The 22205-nt window shown below is 34.8% G+C and overlaps 1 protein-coding gene and 1 non-coding gene across 8 annotated transcripts in view; one reads left to right on the top strand and one right to left on the bottom strand.

Annotated features, from left to right (window-relative positions):
* LOC126757392 (NAD kinase) overlaps positions 1-22205 on the top strand; it is a 51225-nt gene that overhangs the window by 1254 nt on the left and 27766 nt on the right. The window contains exon 1 of one of the 7 annotated variants that reach the window (XM_050471279.1): positions 1447-1797. The exons of 1 other annotated variant lie outside the window; for it this stretch is intronic. Coding sequence is in view for 2 of the 6 variants with exons in the window: in XM_050471274.1 (XP_050327231.1) it covers positions 2100-2296 (197 nt within the window). In the remaining 4 variants the exon portion in view is untranslated. 5 more of the 7 variants (XM_050471274.1, XM_050471278.1, XM_050471276.1 and 2 more) reach the window with 5 other exon arrangements.
* Positions 956-1059, bottom strand: Trnay-gua (transfer RNA tyrosine (anticodon GUA)). The gene is made up of 2 exons: positions 1023-1059; positions 956-991 (listed from the first exon to the last, which is right to left on the bottom strand). It is a non-coding gene; the product is annotated as a tRNA-Tyr (tRNA).

The following is a 22205-nucleotide window of genomic DNA, read 5'->3' as shown; positions in this document are numbered from 1 at the left end:
AAAGGAATCTATTTCCAGACAATTCGGAGTTAAATTTAAAAATGATATACAAAAATTTCATTCATTCAAGCCAAAGTCTACACATGCATACCTACAGTTTCATGTAGACGATTCATGTACAAACATACTACATCCGGTATATTTTTTGTCAGGTTCATTCTTCGTTTTCAATCGGCTACAGGAGGTCTCGTCATTTCTTTCTTACTTTTTACACCACTGATAAAAGCAAGATACAGAGATATTTTGGTCGAGACTTTAGTTAGCGCGAGCACTCTCTTTCTCAGATTTTTCACCAAAAAAGTAAATGTCTAATGACAGGTTTGACGCCACAATCTTAAGCCTCGAACCTAACTATATTTGAGACGGCTGGCTTTTATCTTGTAGATAATAAGCTCACTAGCATATTTAGTAAAATGGATTGACAATATATTAAACAGAATTTCAACTCTAGTATAATGGTTGCAGATTTTATCGGACCCTAATTGTCAAAGTTCTCTCATCCGAAGCTGTTCTGTCCTCTTCATAGAGGGCGTTTTTTACGTGGTGGGTCCCAAACCCAGCGTACTATCCTGTGGAGGGATGATTCGCCTTCAAAAGGATGTCTTTTGGCTAACCAGAGCGAATGGCGCTCAGAAAATTTTCCTTACTTGAGTGAGTGAAAAGGAAGAACGGCTGCCGCGCTGTTTAGAGCCTTTTCGATCGATATTTAGGAATAGTTCGGTTTCATATTGGACGCACGTTCTCAGCTGTCCAAGCGGGGTCGATTTTTTAACTTCACCTGCCTAAACCTAGCCCAACTTGAACTAACATAACCTAACCTAATGTTTGCTTTAATTATAATATAATGTCCATGTATATTAGTCTAAATTTCGAATATCTGGTACATTTTTGCAAGGCTGTTAATATTTTACGGCTGAAAAATATAAAAAAAACACTAAAAAAGTTCACTTCTGAATCCTTCGAGCCGGATTTGAACCAGCGACCTATGGATATCTGTTTCAATTTTACTTGAATTTATTCCTCTACAGTCCACCGCTCTACCAACTGAGCTATCGAAGGCTTATTTGCTGCTATGAGTAATTTCTCACTTCAACGCCAGCTGTTTATTATAATCACGAATATGATTATTGCCATACAAAAAATGCATTAATTATAGCGATAATGCTGCCATTTTATTTCTCATAAAAGGCATATATAAATTAATTTTATTTAAATAAGTATCTAAAAATATATACATATATACTGACTATACATAAATACTGCTCGCCCATAAACTAGTTGAAAGTCCAATTATAACTCTTACTCTCTGCTAGTCTCCGTCAGATGTCACGCTACAATATTTCTAAATTCTGAGATTTTCAAACAGCTGACATCAATCGGTTGTTCTCTTTTGATTATTGCTTCGTGCAGTTGTCACTATTTTGCTGTTTTGCTGCCATTATCTTATTCGTGTTGTGTGACAAATCGTGATACTAAACTTTTTCATTAATTGCGCGACGTTTTTTACGCTTGTTAAGGAAATTTATTACACTTTTCTTAAAATAAAACAAATAGGCAATGATTTGCAAATAAAAGTGAATACAAGTTTGTGTGTTTAAATCGTGAAACCAAGAAATTGTGAAATCAGCCAAATACTTTGTAAACGCTGCAACTCCGCCGCGCCGACCTCTGCACCTGTAAAGGCTGAAAGAGAGCGATTAAGAAAAATCCCAATCGGAAACTGGCTAATGTCAAAGACATGTAAATTTTAAGCAGTTTCAGCTGCAGCGGCTAAAGGTGACTTCAAAGTTATGAAGGGTACATACAATTCCATTGATTAGAATCTAATATTAACTCATACTTAAGTGTAACATTTCAAAGCCTCCATTTCCATTCTCAACGCTTTAAAGCACACACACACACACATGCACGGACACAACTGAACAATAAGCACTTCCGTCTGCGCCAATTGTCATATTGCATTGTGTTTAACAACATAAAAAAATACAAAAAAATCAAATAAAATAAAAACACTTGTATTAAACAAATAAAAACAAAACATACACTTTTTACAACAACAAAAATAAATAAATAATTGAAACACTAAGCACTAAACAAAAATGTCGCAGTCCGCCAGCAGTAATGTGAATGGTCGTAAGAATAGCTCAGCCGCCGTGGAGTGTATACCATCGGCCACAAATGCGGCTGCTGCGGCGGCCTACAAGGAACACCAAACACTGTGCATCAATCGCAACAGTGTCGGTGATGGCAGCAACGCTTCATCAGCGCCCAACGTGGGGGCAATGCGTGAATGGTGGTAAGTTCATCTTGTGTACATATACTATATAACACCTAGACGCTATGAAAGGAAAGTCAAAAGGAAATTTGCGTATATTTTGTTTACCTGCCGCTCTCTTATCTACTACATACATATGTACATATATTTATATTATACTTACTGTTCCGATATTGTTGCTTTGTTTATATTTCGTGATTGCGTGAAATAGCCTACTCATTGTAACGGTTTATGCCATACCTAGTCACAATTCTAACATAATCATTATATGTTATGTGCGAAAATATAATTATAGTACAATTGCATGATTTTGTAATGTTGCTGTGAGTAGGAAAATTTTACAGTTAGCTATTTATTAGGCTAGGATGTTATTGCTATCTCATAGGGTGCCAATTTGGTTAGTTAGTACATTGTCGAGAGTAATATGTGAAAAAATTGCTAATTGACTCAATTAAGTTGTTATTTACATATAAACTACGTTGTTCTGTAGAAGAATTGTTGGATAGTGGCAGTTAGAAAGTGAACTGCTACTTTTCGTTTAAGGGGTTACATGGTTTTTTCTCATATAAAAAATGTAATATTTTATTAGAATTTTTTATTGTTACAAACATACACTATAAGCGAAGAAATTCTGAAATTTTTGGAAAAAAATATTTTAATCTCGGCCATTGCGACGCCTTTTCCGGTTATCCCACGGTGAAAAAATGCGCCCCCGTTAGTAGAATAACTCCTTACAGGATCACCAAAAGTGAAACAAATACGTAAAACCTTAACTTAGAACATAGACGAAGGAAAAAAACTGGAAATTGGATTTTTGGCAGACATTTTTTCAAAAACATGAAAATTTCATTGAAGATTTCGCGACATTTTTTTTCAAATAATTGTAATCGAAAACAAGAAGAATTGTAACTCAAAGATCTGTGTAAAATGACATGAAGATAAAAAAATTTCGAGAAAAACGCGTTTAAAGACGGCGCACTTAGTCTAACTAGCCTCGAGCGCACAAGTTTACAAGGCTGTATCTCTGAAATTATTACTCGGATCAACTTAAAAATTTAGGACAATATTTTAGAGGTGTTGTAGAATTTAATAAGACAATAAAAAAAAATAGATTTTTTGAAACCCATGTAACCCTTTAACGAAATTTAATGAAAATATCTTGTCAAATAAAAAAGTTTTCAATATAAAGACTTAATTTTATTCGACAAGTTGGTCTGATTGTCTTCGCAAAACTTTACAATAATGATAACATGGCCTCACCTGCCCAGTAAAGTCATACAATTTTAAAAAGAGCGATCACCCTAGTAAATACTTGATATCTTATCTAATAAAGAACAGGTGTAGTGCTAATTAGCAAAAATAAAAAAAAAAAGTTATGTAAACGATACCTTCATATAACACCGATAGCAAAACCAAATTATGCATGCATAGCAAGAGTATAGCAAATTAAAATAATATTTATTTGACGTTATATTATTTCATATAAAAATTAAAAAAAAATTGCATAAAGTGATCGTGCAAAGCTTATAAAAATATTTGACTACTAAGAAAGCATTAGTTGGAGTAATTCAGAATATTAAGTTAAGGCTCCACATTTGAATTAAAAAAAATGTTGTTGTTGTAGTAACGGTAAGGTTTAAGTAAGTTGTCATCGAGGTCATCTAACGGTAGGCCCAGAAGCGTGGGGCTTGGACCATATGGGGAGGGGTGTCAGATGTGTAGGGTTAGTTGGCATGCAAAGAGGTGGTTAGAGTCGTGCGGCGACTCGGTGTCTGCTGGACATATGTATGTATGTATATTTGATATGTCGGGGTCGATTCTGGATAAGTAGGAGTTAACCCTGCTACAGTATCCAGAACGAAGCTGCGCAAGGGTCACTCTCGATTATTATATTCACTTAGAGGGCGTCGGTCAAGGTGTTTATGGCTCCACTGTGAATGGCGGTCAGTGCATGTATGAAGTTAGTTGTGTTCGAAGTCTGTCCGGCGTATTGTCTCATGTCATCGACGTAGTTGAGGAAGGACCTCTTGATGCTCCTAGGAGGTGGTTCCGCTCTAAGCAGGATACTACAGAGATTATTTCTGCGAAAGCACCCCATGCTCCTTAACTGGGGCCTCGGTATGGAGTTGTTCGACACAAGGCATCAAGAGACATCCTGTCCTGAGTGCAGTGTCCGGAGTGCAACGTTCTGAAATGTTTACAGCTTCCTCGTCTGCGTTTCACTGCATCCAGGCGATCATATTGGTGCTGCGTAGTTAAGGACCCGCCGGCTGATTGTTCATTGGTCATGAGCAACTCTCTGTTAGCAATAGGTGTTACTCGTTGCACTGTTTATTTATTATAAGTTTTCACAAACTTTCTGCTCTTTTTGACCATTAGGAAGCTTATAAATGTATGAATAGTAATACTTTCGACTGATAACGGCACTTTTGACCGCAAGACAGTGTCAATAATAAACAAGTGTGCTAAGGTTTATAATCATAGTAGCAAAACTGTAGGCTCACTTGTTTATAAATATACATAACGGGGTTTTCAGTAAGAGCGCTACAAAAGTTTCTTTATTTCTGTGAAAGTATATTCAGTGTCATTATGTATTTTACTCGATTTCTTCTGACCATAGAAACTTGTAGGGATGTAGGCCAAGATCTTGTCACCAAATTCACCACAACGACGTTACAGAGATGCCCAACGCTAGAGAACGACGTGTGAGAGACTGATTTGGGTCTTCCTCAATTGGTGTGCTAGCGCCAGTAATATTCTCGACACTACGGACACTGCTTTGTCTCACTGGCACGGGAACATTTTGTACTGTGCCTGTGGATTCAAATTTTTCCACTAGATCCTCAATTGTTGAACTGACAGGACCATTACGACGACCATAAATTGGACGTAGCGCTCCACTGACCCCGAATTTCGGTTCTAAATTTTAATAATTTCGACTCGTTGTTGGATCGTATATTTTTGAATGATGAAATGGCAAACCTTACTGCAGAGAAACGTCAAAAGAGCCGGAAAAATATGACATGTTGTTGTAACGGCAGAACTCTGCCGAGTTGACAGCCCTTGGCCGGATAAAAATCCGGGTCCGTTCCGGTTACGTCGACCCGACTGTCGTGGGAATGCTCTATTTTTGCTCTATTTTTGTAGCATCCCTATTGAAAAACCCGTTATATTTGTATTTTATAAGTAAATATATATATATTCACACATACATATGTATATATATACACAAATGCTACTTGATCAAGGAATATTAAAAGTCAAAGCTGCTTATCAGTACATTTAAGTAGACGTAACTGTACACACTTAATTACATAATTGTATATATATGTATAAGCTGACAGAAAGTAAATAAATATATAGACAATGGCATGAAATGAAATGTGAATCAAGTTTTTTTAGCGCACACCGTTGTGTTCTTTATTATATGACAACAGCTTGTCAGTAGAAAACTTGTCATCGGCGCAGCGCTGACAAACGTGATCGCGCGGCATTGCCTTTGTGAGCGACGTTAATCGCGTAGAAGCGCGCTTACATACCCACTTACTTACTTGAAATTGGAAAAAATCTATAATTTTGCAATCAAAAATATTTACATAAGCTCATACACTTGTGTGTACGTATGTATGTCTGTATGTATAAGTGCACGTCGTGTGTGAATGCTGATTTAAAAACAAAGCGCTACTGGACCGCTGGGGGGAGAAATAAAATTGCAAAAAATATGCATATTAATAAAAAAAAAGTGAATAGAAGCAACGCCATAGAGTGTAATGAGTGTAATGCTAATGATCGTTGAAACAAAAGCGCTTAAGCTTTGCACTTTGTATGCCACAACCGCCAGTCATAGTCAGATGATCAGCATCGATCGCGCGTTTGAGTGTTAATTGCTTTTGTAGAGAGTTCGGCATTCGATTTAAGCTTAAAAAATCAGTGCAAATATTGATAATCGGCTTAAAAAATATTGATAACCGGAAGATCACGCGAATGTGAACGCGATCAGCCGAAATCTCAAAGTTCCAAAACAAATAAAATTGAATTCTAAAATTAATTAATAATTAAAATATTATAATATTCTTACAAACAACCCTTTGCATCACCCTAAACGAAGCTTCTAGCAGCGGTTTAGTGCTTAGTGATCAGCTGCGTAGCTAGTGATCGTGGCAGTCATCGGCCCCCAGCGTCGGGCAACACGCTTCAATTGAATTATGCGCCAAAGCAACCAACCATTAGGCTCGTAATAGATCATTATAGACAATTTGTGGCGTAATTTTCAACTATAAACTTCAACAACAAAGCTAACAACAAGTATTGTCGTGCCAACTGCATTTTACTTAGCATCTTGTTCTTTGCACTGCGCTCCACGCTTGTTTAATTGAAGTGTTGAGATAAGTGTGAAGTGTGCTTAGAACTCTCGCGCCCTCACTGCGACACACTCAACCGAGAACACATATAAAGGCGACGTTCAACATACAAACGCCACCGCCTATTTATCAGTCGCCGCTGTCACGGTTCTCCAAGCATCCGACAGCTTACTTTTATAACCAGCAGCATCCACGCTTCAAGCGATAAACAGCACGAGCTACTTCGACCGTCACCCTCGTCGTCGCCTTGTGTCAGCTTCCAATTTCATCAGCGCCTGTCCACTCGGCTGATTTGCTGTATAAATCTTTATAATTGCTTGGCGATCGTAAGTGCAACTGAATTATCTTTTTTGCTTCAAAACTATTTTTAATTGCTTTTCACGAGTAATAATCGTAGATTTCTAATTATTGTATATTTTAGACTTATTCTCGTAAGAGCGTTAGGTTTATTACAGATACGATAATAATTACGTTAACTTCGGTTGCACTGAAGCTGGAATGCCCTTCACCAATAAATAAGTTTTTATACAAGAAATTGATTTTTTTCTCGGTCGGTTTGTATGGCAGCTATATGTTATAGTGATCCGATCTGAACAATTTGTTCGGAGGTTGTAGCGCTGCTTTGGACAATTTGCTTTGCCAAATTTCGTGAAGATAGCTCGTCAAATAAAATAGTTTTTTATGTAATAATTTGAATCCGATCGTTAAATTTGTATGGCAGCTATAGGCTATAGTGGTCCGATCTCAACAATTTTTTCGGAGATTACACCATTGCTTTAGGCAATACCCCGCTCCAAATTTGGTGAAGATATCTCGTCAATTGAGAAAGTTTTCCATACAAGCACTTGATTCCGATCGTTCAATTTCTATGGCAGCTATATGCTATAGTGGTCCGATATCGGCGGTTTCGACAATTGAGCAACTTTTTAGAGAAATAAAAATACTCATTAGAGCACTTTTACTTGCTTGCCTGGAGGCTTGAGAAAGCTCTGTGGGTATTTTAAGTGACAGTAGCTGAGAAGCATGGAACTTACAGCTTGACTTTCCAGAGATCTTCGTACTGTTAACCTCAAGATCAGTTTATTACTTTGAAGATCAATTACGTTAAGAGCTATCATAATCCTTAATTTAATATGACAGAGGTCTGTAACTGAAAACTTCCTGAAAGCCGCAGAGCTTTTCAAAGAAGCAACAGAAAATCACGACATAACTTATGGATGAACTTCGGACTTCGGTCTTCGGACTGTACAGTTTACTATTTCGTAGAGCCTTCTAAAACTCCTCGTTGCTAGTAGCTGGAGACACAATTGCCCTAAACTTTCCCAGACCATTAAGCAATTTCCCTTAAGTTCCCACCGACAGTAAATGAGAGAAGTGGAGTCGATGGAATGCAGAGCATACCCGGATGACGATGAGATACTAAAACATTATCTACGCGAATACCCAGCCTTCGGCCGTATGAGATGGTACATATTCCACGGCTGCCAAAGCGCCAACTTGCACATTGTGCAGCTGGGATGGAAAATAATCAGGTTTTTTACCAAATCCACTGAGTTGCTGGATAACGCTTAGTCTGGTTACCACCCGGAGCAGAATGGGCCTAAAGTTGGCCTAAGTGCGGCCGCCTGCGGTCACGCGCCTCCCTTTTCAACGAACAAATCACGTTGACGAAGCAACATTCGAAACATGAGATACCTCTCTATTCGTCAAATCTTACTCTCCCGAAAAGATTAAGTATCTTGTATCCATAACGTTTCTTAGCAAAAAAAACTTTAATATTACTCACCACATTTTATGGATAACCCAATAATAAAACAACAAAAATACCTTGTTACGAAAGCTCCACTTGAGCATTGCATAAGTGCCGTGCCGCGCCATTAGCTTTATTATTGACTTAATTAGTGGCATGTGCCAGTTAGACGTCTGTCTGCTGATCCGCGCTAGGCGCGTTGCTACTCTACTCGCTCGGCCGGCTGCCGTTTTTCATCTCCCGCGCATGCGTGCCCGGCCTCTGTGAGTTCTTACGTCTGAAAAACGCGCGCGTGCACTTGTCTCACCACACTAATGCATATTTATATGACTTGAATGGATGGAATGACTTGAAAAAGGTGGTCACGTTAAACAATTAGCAAAGGTGTTGCTTTGTTTGTTTTGTTATTTATTAAGTTTATGCAAATTTCCCAACTTTATGAGGGTTTACCTAATTTATTGCTTTTTACAACTCTGCGCATATGTGTTTGTATCTGTTGAATGAGAGATGGATATGTGAATGGAGCACTTAGTTGGCTTGTTAAAAGCATCTTCAAGCTTTCCTAGACTGGCACCTCATTTTCGATTTTAAAAATCATCGGATCTGATGAGAAAAGTGGTTTAAAACAACTCTGAATTGGCGAAAAATTTCCTTTCTGCTTTCTGCCTGATCTTAAAGCTGTCAACTTTACTTACTAAAAATTCTGAATTCGTAGCAGCTTCTGCACCTTCGCTGGTTCCACCACAATTAAAATCGATAGCCTTCGAAATTTCAAACAGTAACAACACAAATCCTTCTAGTTTACCATATATTCTCGCTAGTCGAAGTCGTCGCTTCTTACCGTAACTCAAAATCAAGCCGACCTCGAAAATTTGACGTCCAAATAGCATTCACCGCGTTGTGATTTTCACACATCCGATTTACTTTTGAACACTCTCTAACCAGTCAGCTAGGTTACCTAATAGCACTTCCAGCACTACATATGTAAGCGCAGTTTGCACCCATTTCCATTGGGCTCTGAGGATTTTCCTTCGGGATCTCCATTATCCAGCATACCAATGATAATCCAGTTCCGGGTCCCATCAGCAAATAATTTCGCGAGCTTCACGCCCTTTGTTCTCAGTCTTTTGGCTAACGGCTTAGCCTCTCTAGCTGACCTCTGTCGCTTGCCACAACTGGCGGCTCAAGTTTTAAATTATGAGTCCCACAATCACTGGATTCTTGGCAATCCCCCTAACCGTATTTAAAAACTTTTGTCAAATGATCCGTCGACATTGTAAATGCATATCTAATATAGACCGACAAAGGTGTCTTCTCTAAGTTTTAAGCTTTCTCCGAACATATATTATGTTGCACAGCGTCTCTGACGTTCTCTCTAACAAATTCTGTCAAACTCCGTAGCTTCATCCGATCCAAACCGATTGTCCAAAACTCTGTCGAATTCCGGAGCTTAATCCGATACAAAACGATTTCCAAAACTCTACCTCCGCTACAACAGGGGTTCACTTGATTTGCTACAAATATACAAAGTCTCGCAACAGCCAGCTATTAGTGGCCCACATAAGTTTGTTGTCATAAGTGAGCAAACAAAACGTAAAACCTATAAATGTATTGAAATCGCCGTCCGTCGCTATTAACTGCCCACACTCGCGCACCGTTGTCGTCCAGTACACGTGAGTAACGAAACTTTCAAGCTTATTGACATTTATAGACATTATAAGCTAAATGAGACTCGAGTGGAGCGCCAACAACGCCCATCGCGTTGCACTTAGCGAAGCTTAAATGTCGCCTAACGAAACTGTGCCAGAGCCCAAAGGCGTTCGCACTCGCCGGCGCGCGGCATCATAAACGCGCTGCAACCTGTAACTGGAACCGAAACGATTAGCCTGTGAATGGTTAGCTGCAGACAGCTTTGACTAAAACGAAGCGTCTGTCTGTCCGTCAGCCAATGCAGCTATAGCGGTAGCGACAATCAAAGCGCTCACCAGCTGACACAAAACTTTTGTTTTCAAAACATTTCTTAACTCAGTCGGTATTCGGACACTCAACACAACGGACGCCGTTCGACAAAGCGGACGTTTTTTCTCACATATATGGTATTTAGTAACAGCAGAGTCGGTGGGTAACACTCGTGCCGCACTCGTCGCATACAAATCGCGCGACTCTACGCCAATAAATAGTCGCCATAATCGATCGTAGCGGTGAAACGGTCAGCAAGTGTTTGGCTTTTTTGCTTTCGTTTAGCTTTGGCCAGTCAATTGTATTGGTTACGTGCGCGCTACGCTGCAGCTCATCAGCCGCACATACGCTGCGCACTCCACCCCGCGCTGCTTCAACGCCATTACGTGGACATTCGTTGATTTCTTTTTTGCATTGTCGTCATCGTCGCGCTCAGTTCAGCTGCTGCTCCTCAGCACATTCGCGCCTTTTATGTGCTTCGCGTGCAGTTTAGTGGCACACTTGTCGTCGGTCGCGCTGTTGGTCTGTTACGTCGCCTCGCTAAATATTCGCTCGCTCGTACGTTCGCTGGTTCAGTCCAAGTCGAGCGACACTCAACTAAATTGGTGCGTTGGCTGTTACTTTGTAACGCTTTTTTTGTTTTTTTTTTTTAATAATTTTAAGTCAGTTTCAAATCGGTGGGCATATTTGCTGTTGTTGGTACAACAGCTGTATAATTTACCTAACTTCGGCTCTAAAAGTGCTCGTCCAAAGTGCGGGGTCCATAAAGTGTCCAAGCAAAGTGGTTCAAGAATGATATTATCGTGTAAAAAGTGCTTCAAAAGTGGTTTGGCTGATAAAAAACAAAAACAAAAAATCCAAAAATAATTACGAAAACAACAAAAACAAGCTGTGGTGTTGTTCTGTTAACCTGCGCTTTCTGCAAAGTCATTTATCGGCAAATTAACGCGGCTGATTGCGGAGTTGTTTTTTTCGCTCCTCAGCTGATTCTTACTAATTTACAAATATTAAAAGCGAAATTCATTAAATTTACAAGTTTATGGCGGGCTGTGCATGTGTTTTAATTTTTAAGGTAGAGCTTTAATAACGTGTGCATTTTTTTGTTGTTTCTTCTTTCATTTTTTTATCTTTTTCACTTTTCTTTGCGCGTTTTGCGTTGAACGTGCAACTTTTGTGTTGCCGCTTTTCGTTTTTGTTTATTTACATCTATGTGGCTGCAGTGTTGCAAAAAAATTAAAACAAAAACAAACTTAACAACTGCATTTGTTTTTTGATTTTTTTTCGTGACGCTAAATTTCTTTTTTTTTCGAAAACCTTGTGTCACATTCAGTTTAACTTACATTTCAATATTTACACAAAAATTAAGGCGAGCCATAACGTACCCTGTTGTAAGCTACAAATGAAGGCAAATTTAGACCCTTTTAAACTAACTAATAATACCCTAAACAGTGAAGTTTGCCACGAAGTTTGTAAGACCCAGAAAGTGACGTTGGAGATACGCGCTCTAGCCGCTTATATCGATCTGAAAGTTTGCACAAACCTTTTTCTACCCAAGAAGCTGCACATTTGTTGAACACGCCGAAAACAGATCACTATACGATATAGTTGACATACTAACTGATCGGTCAAAATCAAGCCCTTGTATGGAAAACTTCTTAATTTATCGAGATATCATCACGAAATTCGGCATTTCCAAGGCAGCGCTACAATCTCTGAAGAAATTGTTCAGATCGAATAACTATAGCATATAGCTGCCATACAAAGCGATCGGTCAAAATCAAGCCCTTGTATAGAAGACTTGTTTATTTGTGGAGATATCTTCACGAAATTTGGCACGGGCATTTGTCTAAAACATTGCTACAATATCCGAAGAAATCGTTCTTATAGGATCACTATAGCATATAGCTGTCATACAAACTGATCGGTCAAAATCAAGTCCTTGTATGGAAAACTTTTTCATCTGTCGAGATATCTTCACGAAATTTCGCATGGATTATTTTCAAAGATAATGCCATATAATTCGAACAAATCGTTCAGATCGAAGTACTATAGCATATAGCTGCCATACAAACTGACCGATCCAAAACGAATTCTTGTGTGGTAAACTCTTTTATTTGTTGAGATATCTTCATGAAATTCGGCATGAGTTATTTTCAAAGTTAATGCTATTATCTCGGAATAAATCGTACAGATCGGTTGACTATAGCACATATCTGCCATACAAACTGACCGATTAAAATCAAGATAAAGATTTTTTATATCCTTTTATGATATAGAGAATGCACTTTTAAAGGGTATTATAGCTTTGGTGTAGCCAAAGTTAACGGAGTTTCTTGTTAGTTTTCTGGCTCTGTCGTCGATTTTCAAATCAAATTTTTTTAATAAAATTTTTATAAATTAAAAAGAATATTAGCAATTTTTGAAGATAAGAAACTAATTTTTTCTTGATAATTTTTTATTTTATTCTTTTTTTATAAATTAAAAAGAATATTAGCAATTTTTGAAGATAAGAAACTAATTTTTTCTTGATTATTTTTTAGCAATTTTTGAAGTTAAAAAATTTATATTTTCTATATTTACTAAAAAATAATAATTTAACTACATACAATTTAATTTTCCTCCAAAAAGGTTATTAAATCAAAGGATTTTTTTTTCGATATTTTTTTCCAAATTTTAAATATCTAAAAAATAATGTGAATATAATAGTTTTCATTTTGTAAGTATAAAATATTTGCTTTAAATTTTTTTGTTTAATTTTTATAATAGTTTTATTAAAACAAATTTACCTAAAAAGTATCTAAATATTTTCTATGGAATATATTAAAAATACATGAAGTAAAAAATAGTTTTTAAAATCATAATACAAATTTTGCTTCTTCCAGTATTATTTTTTTTTCTTATCAAATACAGCTAAGCGCCTAAGTGTATGCAACACATTGTTACTATTTTAAAGTAATTTAAGTCAAAGAGTTATTAAAATCAAGGGATTGTACTAATAATTATTTTTCGGAGTTTTTTTAATTTTAAATATTTTTTTCTAATTTTAAATATTTTATTTTTATTTTAAATATTTTTTTTTAATTTAAATATATTTTTAATTTAAATATATATTTTTTTCAATTTAATTTTTTTTTGTACATGTACATACGTACATACATATGTATATATTTTTTTTAATTTTAAATATTTTTTTAAATTTTAAATATTCTTTCTTTAAATATGCCAAAAAACTAAGTGAAATTTATTGTTTTCAAAAAACACCCTTATTTGTAGTATAATCTAATTTTAATGTTTAATTTTTTTAATAAAATATTTTTTTACATTTTTTTAGTAAAAAATTCCTTAAAAAATATATTTTTATATTATTTTTAATAAAAAAAAATTAAATAATATTTTCAAAAATGGATTTAAATTCTTTTATTGTTTTTCAATATTATTTTTTAATAAAACATTCATTACAAAATAAATCCGTATAAATTGTTCAAAAAAACAAAAAGAAAAATTATTTTTTCAAAAATGTTTTTAAATTCTTTTAATGTTTTTCAATATTATTTTTGTTAATAAAACATTTTTTAAGTGTAAAATATTTACTTGAAAATTTTTTCGCTTTATTTTATAATATATTTATTTTTTCAAATTCGCAAATATTTTCTTTGGAATATACTAAAATTATACGAAATTTGAACAAATTATTGCTAAAATTATTATAAAATAAAGTTTAGCTTGTTCCAATATCACTTTTCTTACCAAATACAGCGGAGCGCCTAAGTGTATGCAACACTTTGTTGCAATTTGTAAATATTTCTAAAAAGTAAATATTTTTTTTGCTTCGGTTTTTCTTCGTTACCTAACTCTAAACAAAACATTTAAATTAAACACTTTCCCCACTCACAACCTTAAAAGTGAGAGAAAGGCTGTGTCTTGTCCACAGCAACAGTTGACGCATTCTAATAAACACCAAGCAACTTTCGTTTAACTAAACCAAACACACCAAAATATCATTAATATATAGTGCAACAGTTAACCAACATTTGCTCGTGCAATTTGCAGCAAAATCACAGTTGCTTTGGCGCTCAGAGAGAGTCTTTAGTTTTGTCTGCCAAATGTCATGCTGGTCAGTATACATGCTGTTCAGTGTGCATGCAGCCTTACTGAATGTTTCTTTTCCATAACGTTCCGTTGTACCGTAAATAATCGACAAGTCCACGCTGTTGTCGCTAATTTGGTTTAAATTGCTGTATCTAATTGTTATTGTTGCTGACAAAAAGCAGCGTGAGCTCATTGTTTGTTGTTGGCACTTAAATACCATTTTTTTCGAACACAGTTACAATTGCTAACGTCAGTGTTCGAATCGCGTATTTTTCGTGTTAACCTACTCCAGTTTGGTTGGGCTTATCGCTTGACTGACTTTGCATGTTTCGGCGTTATTATTTCTCTTTTTTTATTTTATTTTTATTTTTTTTTTTTAATTTTTTCTCTTTTTTTAATTTTTTCTCCTCTGTTTTGGAACTGTACAACCATTAATTGGTTACTTTAGCACAGCCGGCAATCACTTTGTTTTATCATATATTTATAGCTTTCAAAGTTAGTCTTTTCCCATTGCTGTACTTTTCTTTATTTACTTCGGCCATTCACTAATTTGGCTCATTTTCTCCTTACTCCAATCTCGCTGACTCCAATCTAGTTTTATCGATTTTAATTTACACACGCCACTCTTCCCTTTTTTATGTGAAATGTTTTTCTACTCAACACCTCATTGACAAGCTTTGACCTGCCTTGTCTTTGCCTAGATTAAATACTTAATTATTCATAAAGGCTCGCCAAACGAATGTCTCGATTACATAATGCGTTAGTTTTAATCACTGTTAAATGACGGTTGTTTTATTTGGCCTTTGTCAACTTAGTGTGGTTAATTAACTATGTGTAATAATAACAATAACAACAACACCAACATTGTATGGCATTCACCTGCCTCAGCTGAATGTCATATATTTTGCTTTGTAGCCTTCCTCAAGTTAATCGTTTGCTGTTTAGATTTTATTTAGAAATGCCTAACTGTTGTTTTGATATTATTATACCCTAAACTCTATTAAAATGTTTACTATGTTTCAAAAAACAGCGTGTTTTACGTAGATCCTTACTTTTTGAGGTTAAAAACCCTTCATACAGTTCTATAAGGGATTACATGGGTTTCACGGCTTCAAACAAACAACATTTTTTATTGTTTTATTTGATAATATAACATCTCTAGAATATTTCCCTAAATTCTCTAGTTGATCTGAATAACAGTTTAGGAGATGCAGCCTTGAAAAGTTGCTCGCTCGAGCTCACCTATTAGCTCGCTGGCTTGTTGGCATAGACCATAGACTTGACGTACTAGCCCCACAAGAAATAGTCTAACGGCATCAAATCGACTGGGCCATTTCGCGAGATAACATTTTATTATTGAGTACATTCGTGTGTGTGGCTTGATCATCCATATCATCACGGAAGAAATGAAGAAGAAGTCCAAAGACGTGCCAGTCTTGACCATCATAAACCGCACCAAACCACGCCAAATTAATTTTTTGGGATGCAATGGTGATTTATGGAGTACGTGTGGATTGCTGCCTGTCCAATGACGCATATTTTGCTTATAGACGAAGCCATTCAGCCAATGGATTCTAATTTTTTCACCAGACGCTCAGCATCCTTTTCGACTCGTTGTTGGATCGTATATCTTTTCATGATGCAATCACAAACCTTACTGAAATGTCAAACGAGCCGAATAAAATATGGCGTCTTTTGCTGTCCCTATCATTCTACATTTGTAGCGTCGTCCCTATTGAAAAACCCGTTACGTTCCAATAATCCAGTCAATCCTATCCCACCTAATACTAGAATACTCTAAATTCTTCATAGAAGATATTTTGAATGATTCATCCGTAGAATAAATGCTTTCTACGACTCTGAGGTCCAAGAAAAGCGTTAGCAGTGCTGTGTATGACTTATTTCTAGCCACAAAGGTCACACTAAGGCTATCTGCGAAAAAATATGGACGTACTACAACAATAAAGTTTAGGTTGGTACTAAAAATTTTAAACTAAAGTTAACGATCTACCGATTTGCCTGAAACAATTATCTCTAAATACACAACTTCTGGAATTTTCAATTTAAGTATTCTATATACTATTAGATCAAAAAAGAAATCGCAGATAGCTGCTAAAATTATGCAGCTTCCCGTGATTGCCGTTAGATGACCGATGACCTTGACAGTATTGCTCGAAATGTTAATGAGATTAGCATGCTAGCAAGAAATACATTGAAATATTTGTTTTTTTTTTTTTAATCTTCAAAACAAGCCTCAAATCGTATGTGAAATGAACTGTACTATTCGATTTTTTGTTATTTATTTACAGTGTGTTTTCTAAATAGCAATTACGTCTGCTACTTGTGAATGCAATCGGGTTACTCAATGGGATTTGGTGTGATACCTACAAAATTGTCTGTGCAAATATTTTAATTTTTGATTACGCTTTTTTATTAGTTTTATTTTTTCGCTTTGATGAACTTGTTTTTGGAGGTCAACGGAGTTCATTTTTGTGGTGTTGTGTACCCTTTTTATGAATTCTGCACTGTGTATCTTATAAATTTCTGATCAAAGCAGTGGTGTAGTGATAAATTTATTAGAGGAGGGGAAAATATATTGTGCTCTACATTTTAGTTGACAATGCAGATTTGTGTGATAAAAACCTTCTAAGTTTCTGGTAATATGTTAATTCATATACTTCCCGCAATACATTATTCACAAAAATTCTGCCCAGAACTACTGTAACCCCCTTTCGTATGGCACGCCACTGTATAAATCTGTGCAAAGTTTGTTAATAAATCAACCTTACGGTACCTGACGCTGTGCGCAATTTGGTGTGAAGTGTGTGGTTTTTATTTGGAGATCCGGGCGCGGTGTTTACCCTAGCTGATTCACTCTTTGTTTACTATTGCTGTTATATCCGGAAGAGATGTGTGACGTGCAAATTATTTATGCTTAAATATTACGCTTTTATAGAAGTTTCGAAATTGTTCGCTTGTTTCCTTTCTTCAAGCCGCTCTTTAAAGTGTTTGGTTGCGAAATTTTCATTTTTAATTTAATTTTTTTATTTTCACATCGTAAAAAAATTAATGTTTGTGAAAAGCTTGCATCTGGTGTACCAAATTTTGAAGGTGATTGAACTGGTCACATTTATTAGAGATGGACATAACAATTCGTTGTTGTAAAAATCGATAAAATATCACTATTTGTGTGGTGCAATAAAAAGAAGTGCTGAGCGTTAGAATCAATTTAGAAAGGCAAATTGATTTACTAAATGCTAGGCATCATTACAGCATTGTATCACTTTCTCTTCTCAAAATTTCCTTACTCTAATCAGTACTTATTTTATTGAAAGCAATACTAATTATTATTTTATTAATCGAAGAAGTCTTTTGAATAAACTTCGATATTGCTACTAATCGATTAATAAAAAGTGAAATAAATTCTTAGAAATTGCTACTGTAGTGGTTTTAATCGATTAATAGTCTATTGAAAAAACTGCGAATAGCGATATTTATCGATTAATCGAAAAAAAGTCTGTTAAATAAACTGCGATAGCGATTCTAAACGAACAAAAAGTCGATCGAGATATTTATCGGATAAACTGTAATATCGATATTAATCAATAATTGGAATGAGAAGTCTTTTGAAGAAACTGCGACAGCGATTCTAGTCGAACAAAAGGCCTACTATTCACTCCGATATTGATTTTACGGTCGATTAATCAATCGAGAGGTCTATCGGATAAACTGTAATATCGATATTAGTCAACTAATCGAATAAGAAGTCTATCGAATAAACTGCGATATCAATATTAATGGAACGAAAAGCCATCGAATAAGATGCCTTTGGAATAAACTGAAATACCGATATTAATCGGTTAACTGAACGAGAGGTATATTAAGTAATTTTCTATATCGATATGCATCGATTAATCGAACGAGAAGTGTTTAAGAGTGATAGTCGATATCGATATGTATAGATTAAATGGTCTAGTAGTATATTTAATGAATTATGTTATCGATATTAATCGATTAATAAACTACAAATCTACTCAATAAACTGCGATACTGATTTTAATCGATCAATCGAGCGAAAAGTCTATTAAATAAAATTTAATATCGATTAATGTAGTATATTTAGGGCATTGCGCTATCGATATTTGTTGATTAATAAACGATAAGTGTACTCAATGAACTGTAATACTGAGTTGAAACGATTTATCGCACGAGAAGTTTATTGAGTAAAGGTCTGTATCGATAAATATTTCTTAAATGAACTAGTAGTATATTTAGTGAATTACGTTACAGTAGAGGCCCGCTAATCCGGACATGGCCTAATCCGGATTAGACTGTAATCCGGACAGGGTTAAAAAATTCAAAATTTCTATTATGTCCCTTGTAATCCGGACCGACATTCTCTATCCGTATTCTCTAATCCGGATCACATGTTTATTATTCACTACATTCGCTTTTATGTTTTTTTTTTTTTTGGAACATGTGTATTATTTGTTATAATAAACAAACAGAAATTTATAAATATTTTTTCATAATACATAGTTCTGATATGTCTTTGGTAATCCGGATTTCCTTATATTCCGGATAGGGGCCGGTTTTAATTGATCCGGATTAGCGGGCCTCTACTGTATCGATATTAATCGATTAATAAACGATAAATCTACTCAAGAAACTGACATACTGATTTTAAACGATTAATCGCACGAGAAGTCGCTTGAATAAATTGTGTTATTGATTTATCGACAATAGAACTCTGCTTTTTGAATAACTACGTTATCGATTTATCGACAATAAAACTCACCGCCTAATTCTGTTATACAACTGCGTAGCAGAACTTAACCTGTCGTAAGTCGAAAAAACCCCAATTCTCTTGGTCAGTGAAACTATATTTTAGCCATTAATTAGAGCATAAAAAGCTCAGCCGGTTGCACAAACATGACATGGTGGTTTAAGAGCCAACGAACTAGCGGCGAAGTCAATGCCAAAACAATTTCAAACCACGACTTAGCGAACATGAACTTTATGATTTTTGAATTGTTTAGGTATGCGTGTTTATATGGAAATATGTATAAATGGATGTATGTATGTCCTATTATATGTAGTATGTATAATATGTATGTATAATAGGCATATATGTATGTATGTACACCATGTGAGTCTTTATGACTGTTCAAATGTTTAGGGGCTATTGGAAAGGGTTATTTGCCTGATTTCATACATGCACATATGTATGTACATATGTACTTATGTACATGTATACATACATATATAATATAATATGCTTGCATGTTTTCATTTAAATTGATGTCAATACGAAGAATCCGCAATTGATTTATACTTGACATCGATTTTTGGTCAAATGGACGTACAAATTATGATGTACATGTGTGTATGTGTGTCCATGGGTAGAGAAAACTTAGCTAAGCAAAGTTTCTAAGTACTTAAGTGGCCACCATTAAGTGCCTATCAGATAAACACTGAAATTACTCAGAAATTGAACAAGTATTAACGGTATTGAAAAACAATTTCAAGCAAGTTACAGTTATTAGACGGGATAATGGGATAAAAGTTAAGCAAAACCGCTACTTTTCCGCTCAAAACAGCCAAGCAGCGGCAAACTCGTACCGCTTTAATGCAAACTAACTAAACATTTCCTATAAATTATAACTAGAACACTTTGAACTCTCAATTAGTTGCCGGAACTATAATGAAAAGTATAATTTCATGCATCACACATACTTTATATGTATGTATGTATTTGTTATGCTAGAAATACAATTCGCAATGCTTTTATATTTCAACAAATTCGCTTCTAGTCCATAATATAATGCAAGCACTTAATAAGACCCTCTACAAAATTTTAGAATGTCAATAACTCGTACAATGACACGACGTTAGACAATGAAATTTGCCATTAAATACGAATATCTTTAAGTATATGCTATTTGTATCTGTATGCTTATAAAAAATACCCGAAAATTCGGTAGTCAAATATGCATAAAGCGTAAACTTAGTAGCTTTTGACCATATTAACTAGTAGTTAGACGCAAAGTAAATGTATAGCGGTGAAACCGGTTCATTTTTGCGGCGCCTAACGCTAATTAAGTACACTGAGAGAATTTTAATGCGAGGTTGAAGTATGATTTTTGCTCATACAATCATACTGACACCTGCTTATAGTCGAACTTAATATTTTTTCTTTGGTATAATATGCCTAAATGACTTAAAATGGAAGACTGTAAGATTACTACGATCTAGTGATGGCCCAAATTAATAATCATATCCAAAATATATTCAAATCAAAAGTTTTAGTAACATTTATTAATCGAAATCGAAAAGACTTTATAATTCTTCACCATAGCATTCAATTAATCGAAAATAAAGTCTGTAGACTACACTACTATAATGAATTTCGTACGCTAATCGAAACATAGATCAATAAAAATCATTGCTTCATTGATTTTAATCGATTAATCGAAATTGAAATCGATTAATTATCTGTGATATCGATTAATTAATCGCAAAGAAAGTGTTTAGAACACTCTACTGTATTGGATAAAAGTCATTGCTTTAATGATTTTCATCGATTAATCGCAAGAGAAGTCAATAGCAATAATTTATTTATCGATTTGGATCGATTAATCGAAAGTAGTTTATAAAATTGAGTTTAATCAATTATTTGAAAGAGAAAAAATCATTGCTTTATTGATTCTAATCGATTAATCGAAAGAAAAGTGAATCAAATTCAATGCGGTTGCAATTGATTATTCGTCTATAGAACTCTTTGCAGTATTAAGTTTAGCTCATTAGACCCGAAAAATAGGTCAATTTAAATCATTGCTTTATTGATTTTAATCGATTATTTGAAGGAAAAGCTTATGAAGTTCACTGCAATGTTGATTCTAATCGAGAAAACATTTGATAAAATTCAATATTAAGTTCATAATAATCAATTTGTAAAAAAAGATATTTTTAAAATTCATAATAATCGAAAGAGAAATTAATAGAAATAACTACTTAATTTTGATCAAAAGGAAATATAATTAATTACTCTATTGATATCAGTCTACTAATCGAAGGGAAATTCTGTAGAACTCACTACGACGTTGATTTTAATCGATTAGTCGAAAGAGTAGTGTGTATAATTCACTTATATATTGATTATAATCGATTAATAAACGATAAGTCTACGCAATAAACTGCGATACCAATATTAATCGATTTATCGAACGATTAGCCTTTTGATAAAATTGTAATAGCTACATGAATCGATTGATCGCATGAGAAGTATTTTGAATATATTCATGTGCTCCAGCGAGAACTGATCATAAATCACTGCTTTATTGATTCTAATCGATTTATTGAAATTGTGATATCGATATGAATCGAATAATCGTTTGAAAGGTATTTTTAATATAATGCGTTATCGATTATATTCACATGGAACAGCGAGAAGGTATCGTAAATCACTGCTTTATTGACTTCAATCGATTTATCGAAATTTTGATAACGATTATAAATCGATTAATCGTTTGAGTAGTATTTTGAATACACTGCGTTATCGATTATATTCACTTCATCATAATTATAAATCACTGCTTTATTGTTTTTAATCGATTTATCGATAGAAAAATTTATAGAGTTAACTGCGATATTGATTGTAAACGATTAATCGAAATGAGAGTTTATGGAATTCACTGCTCTATAGCTTTCTGTACATTAAACGAATGATAATATCATATATCATGGTTTTTTACGATACAAATTTTAATCG

The sequence above is a fragment of the Bactrocera neohumeralis genome, chromosome 4 (genome assembly GCF_024586455.1).
Source record: "Bactrocera neohumeralis isolate Rockhampton chromosome 4, APGP_CSIRO_Bneo_wtdbg2-racon-allhic-juicebox.fasta_v2, whole genome shotgun sequence".
NCBI lineage: Eukaryota > Metazoa > Arthropoda > Insecta > Diptera > Tephritidae > Bactrocera > Bactrocera neohumeralis.
The sequence above is the reverse complement of the archived record's forward strand: the minus strand, read 5'-3'. Positions and strand labels throughout refer to the sequence as shown.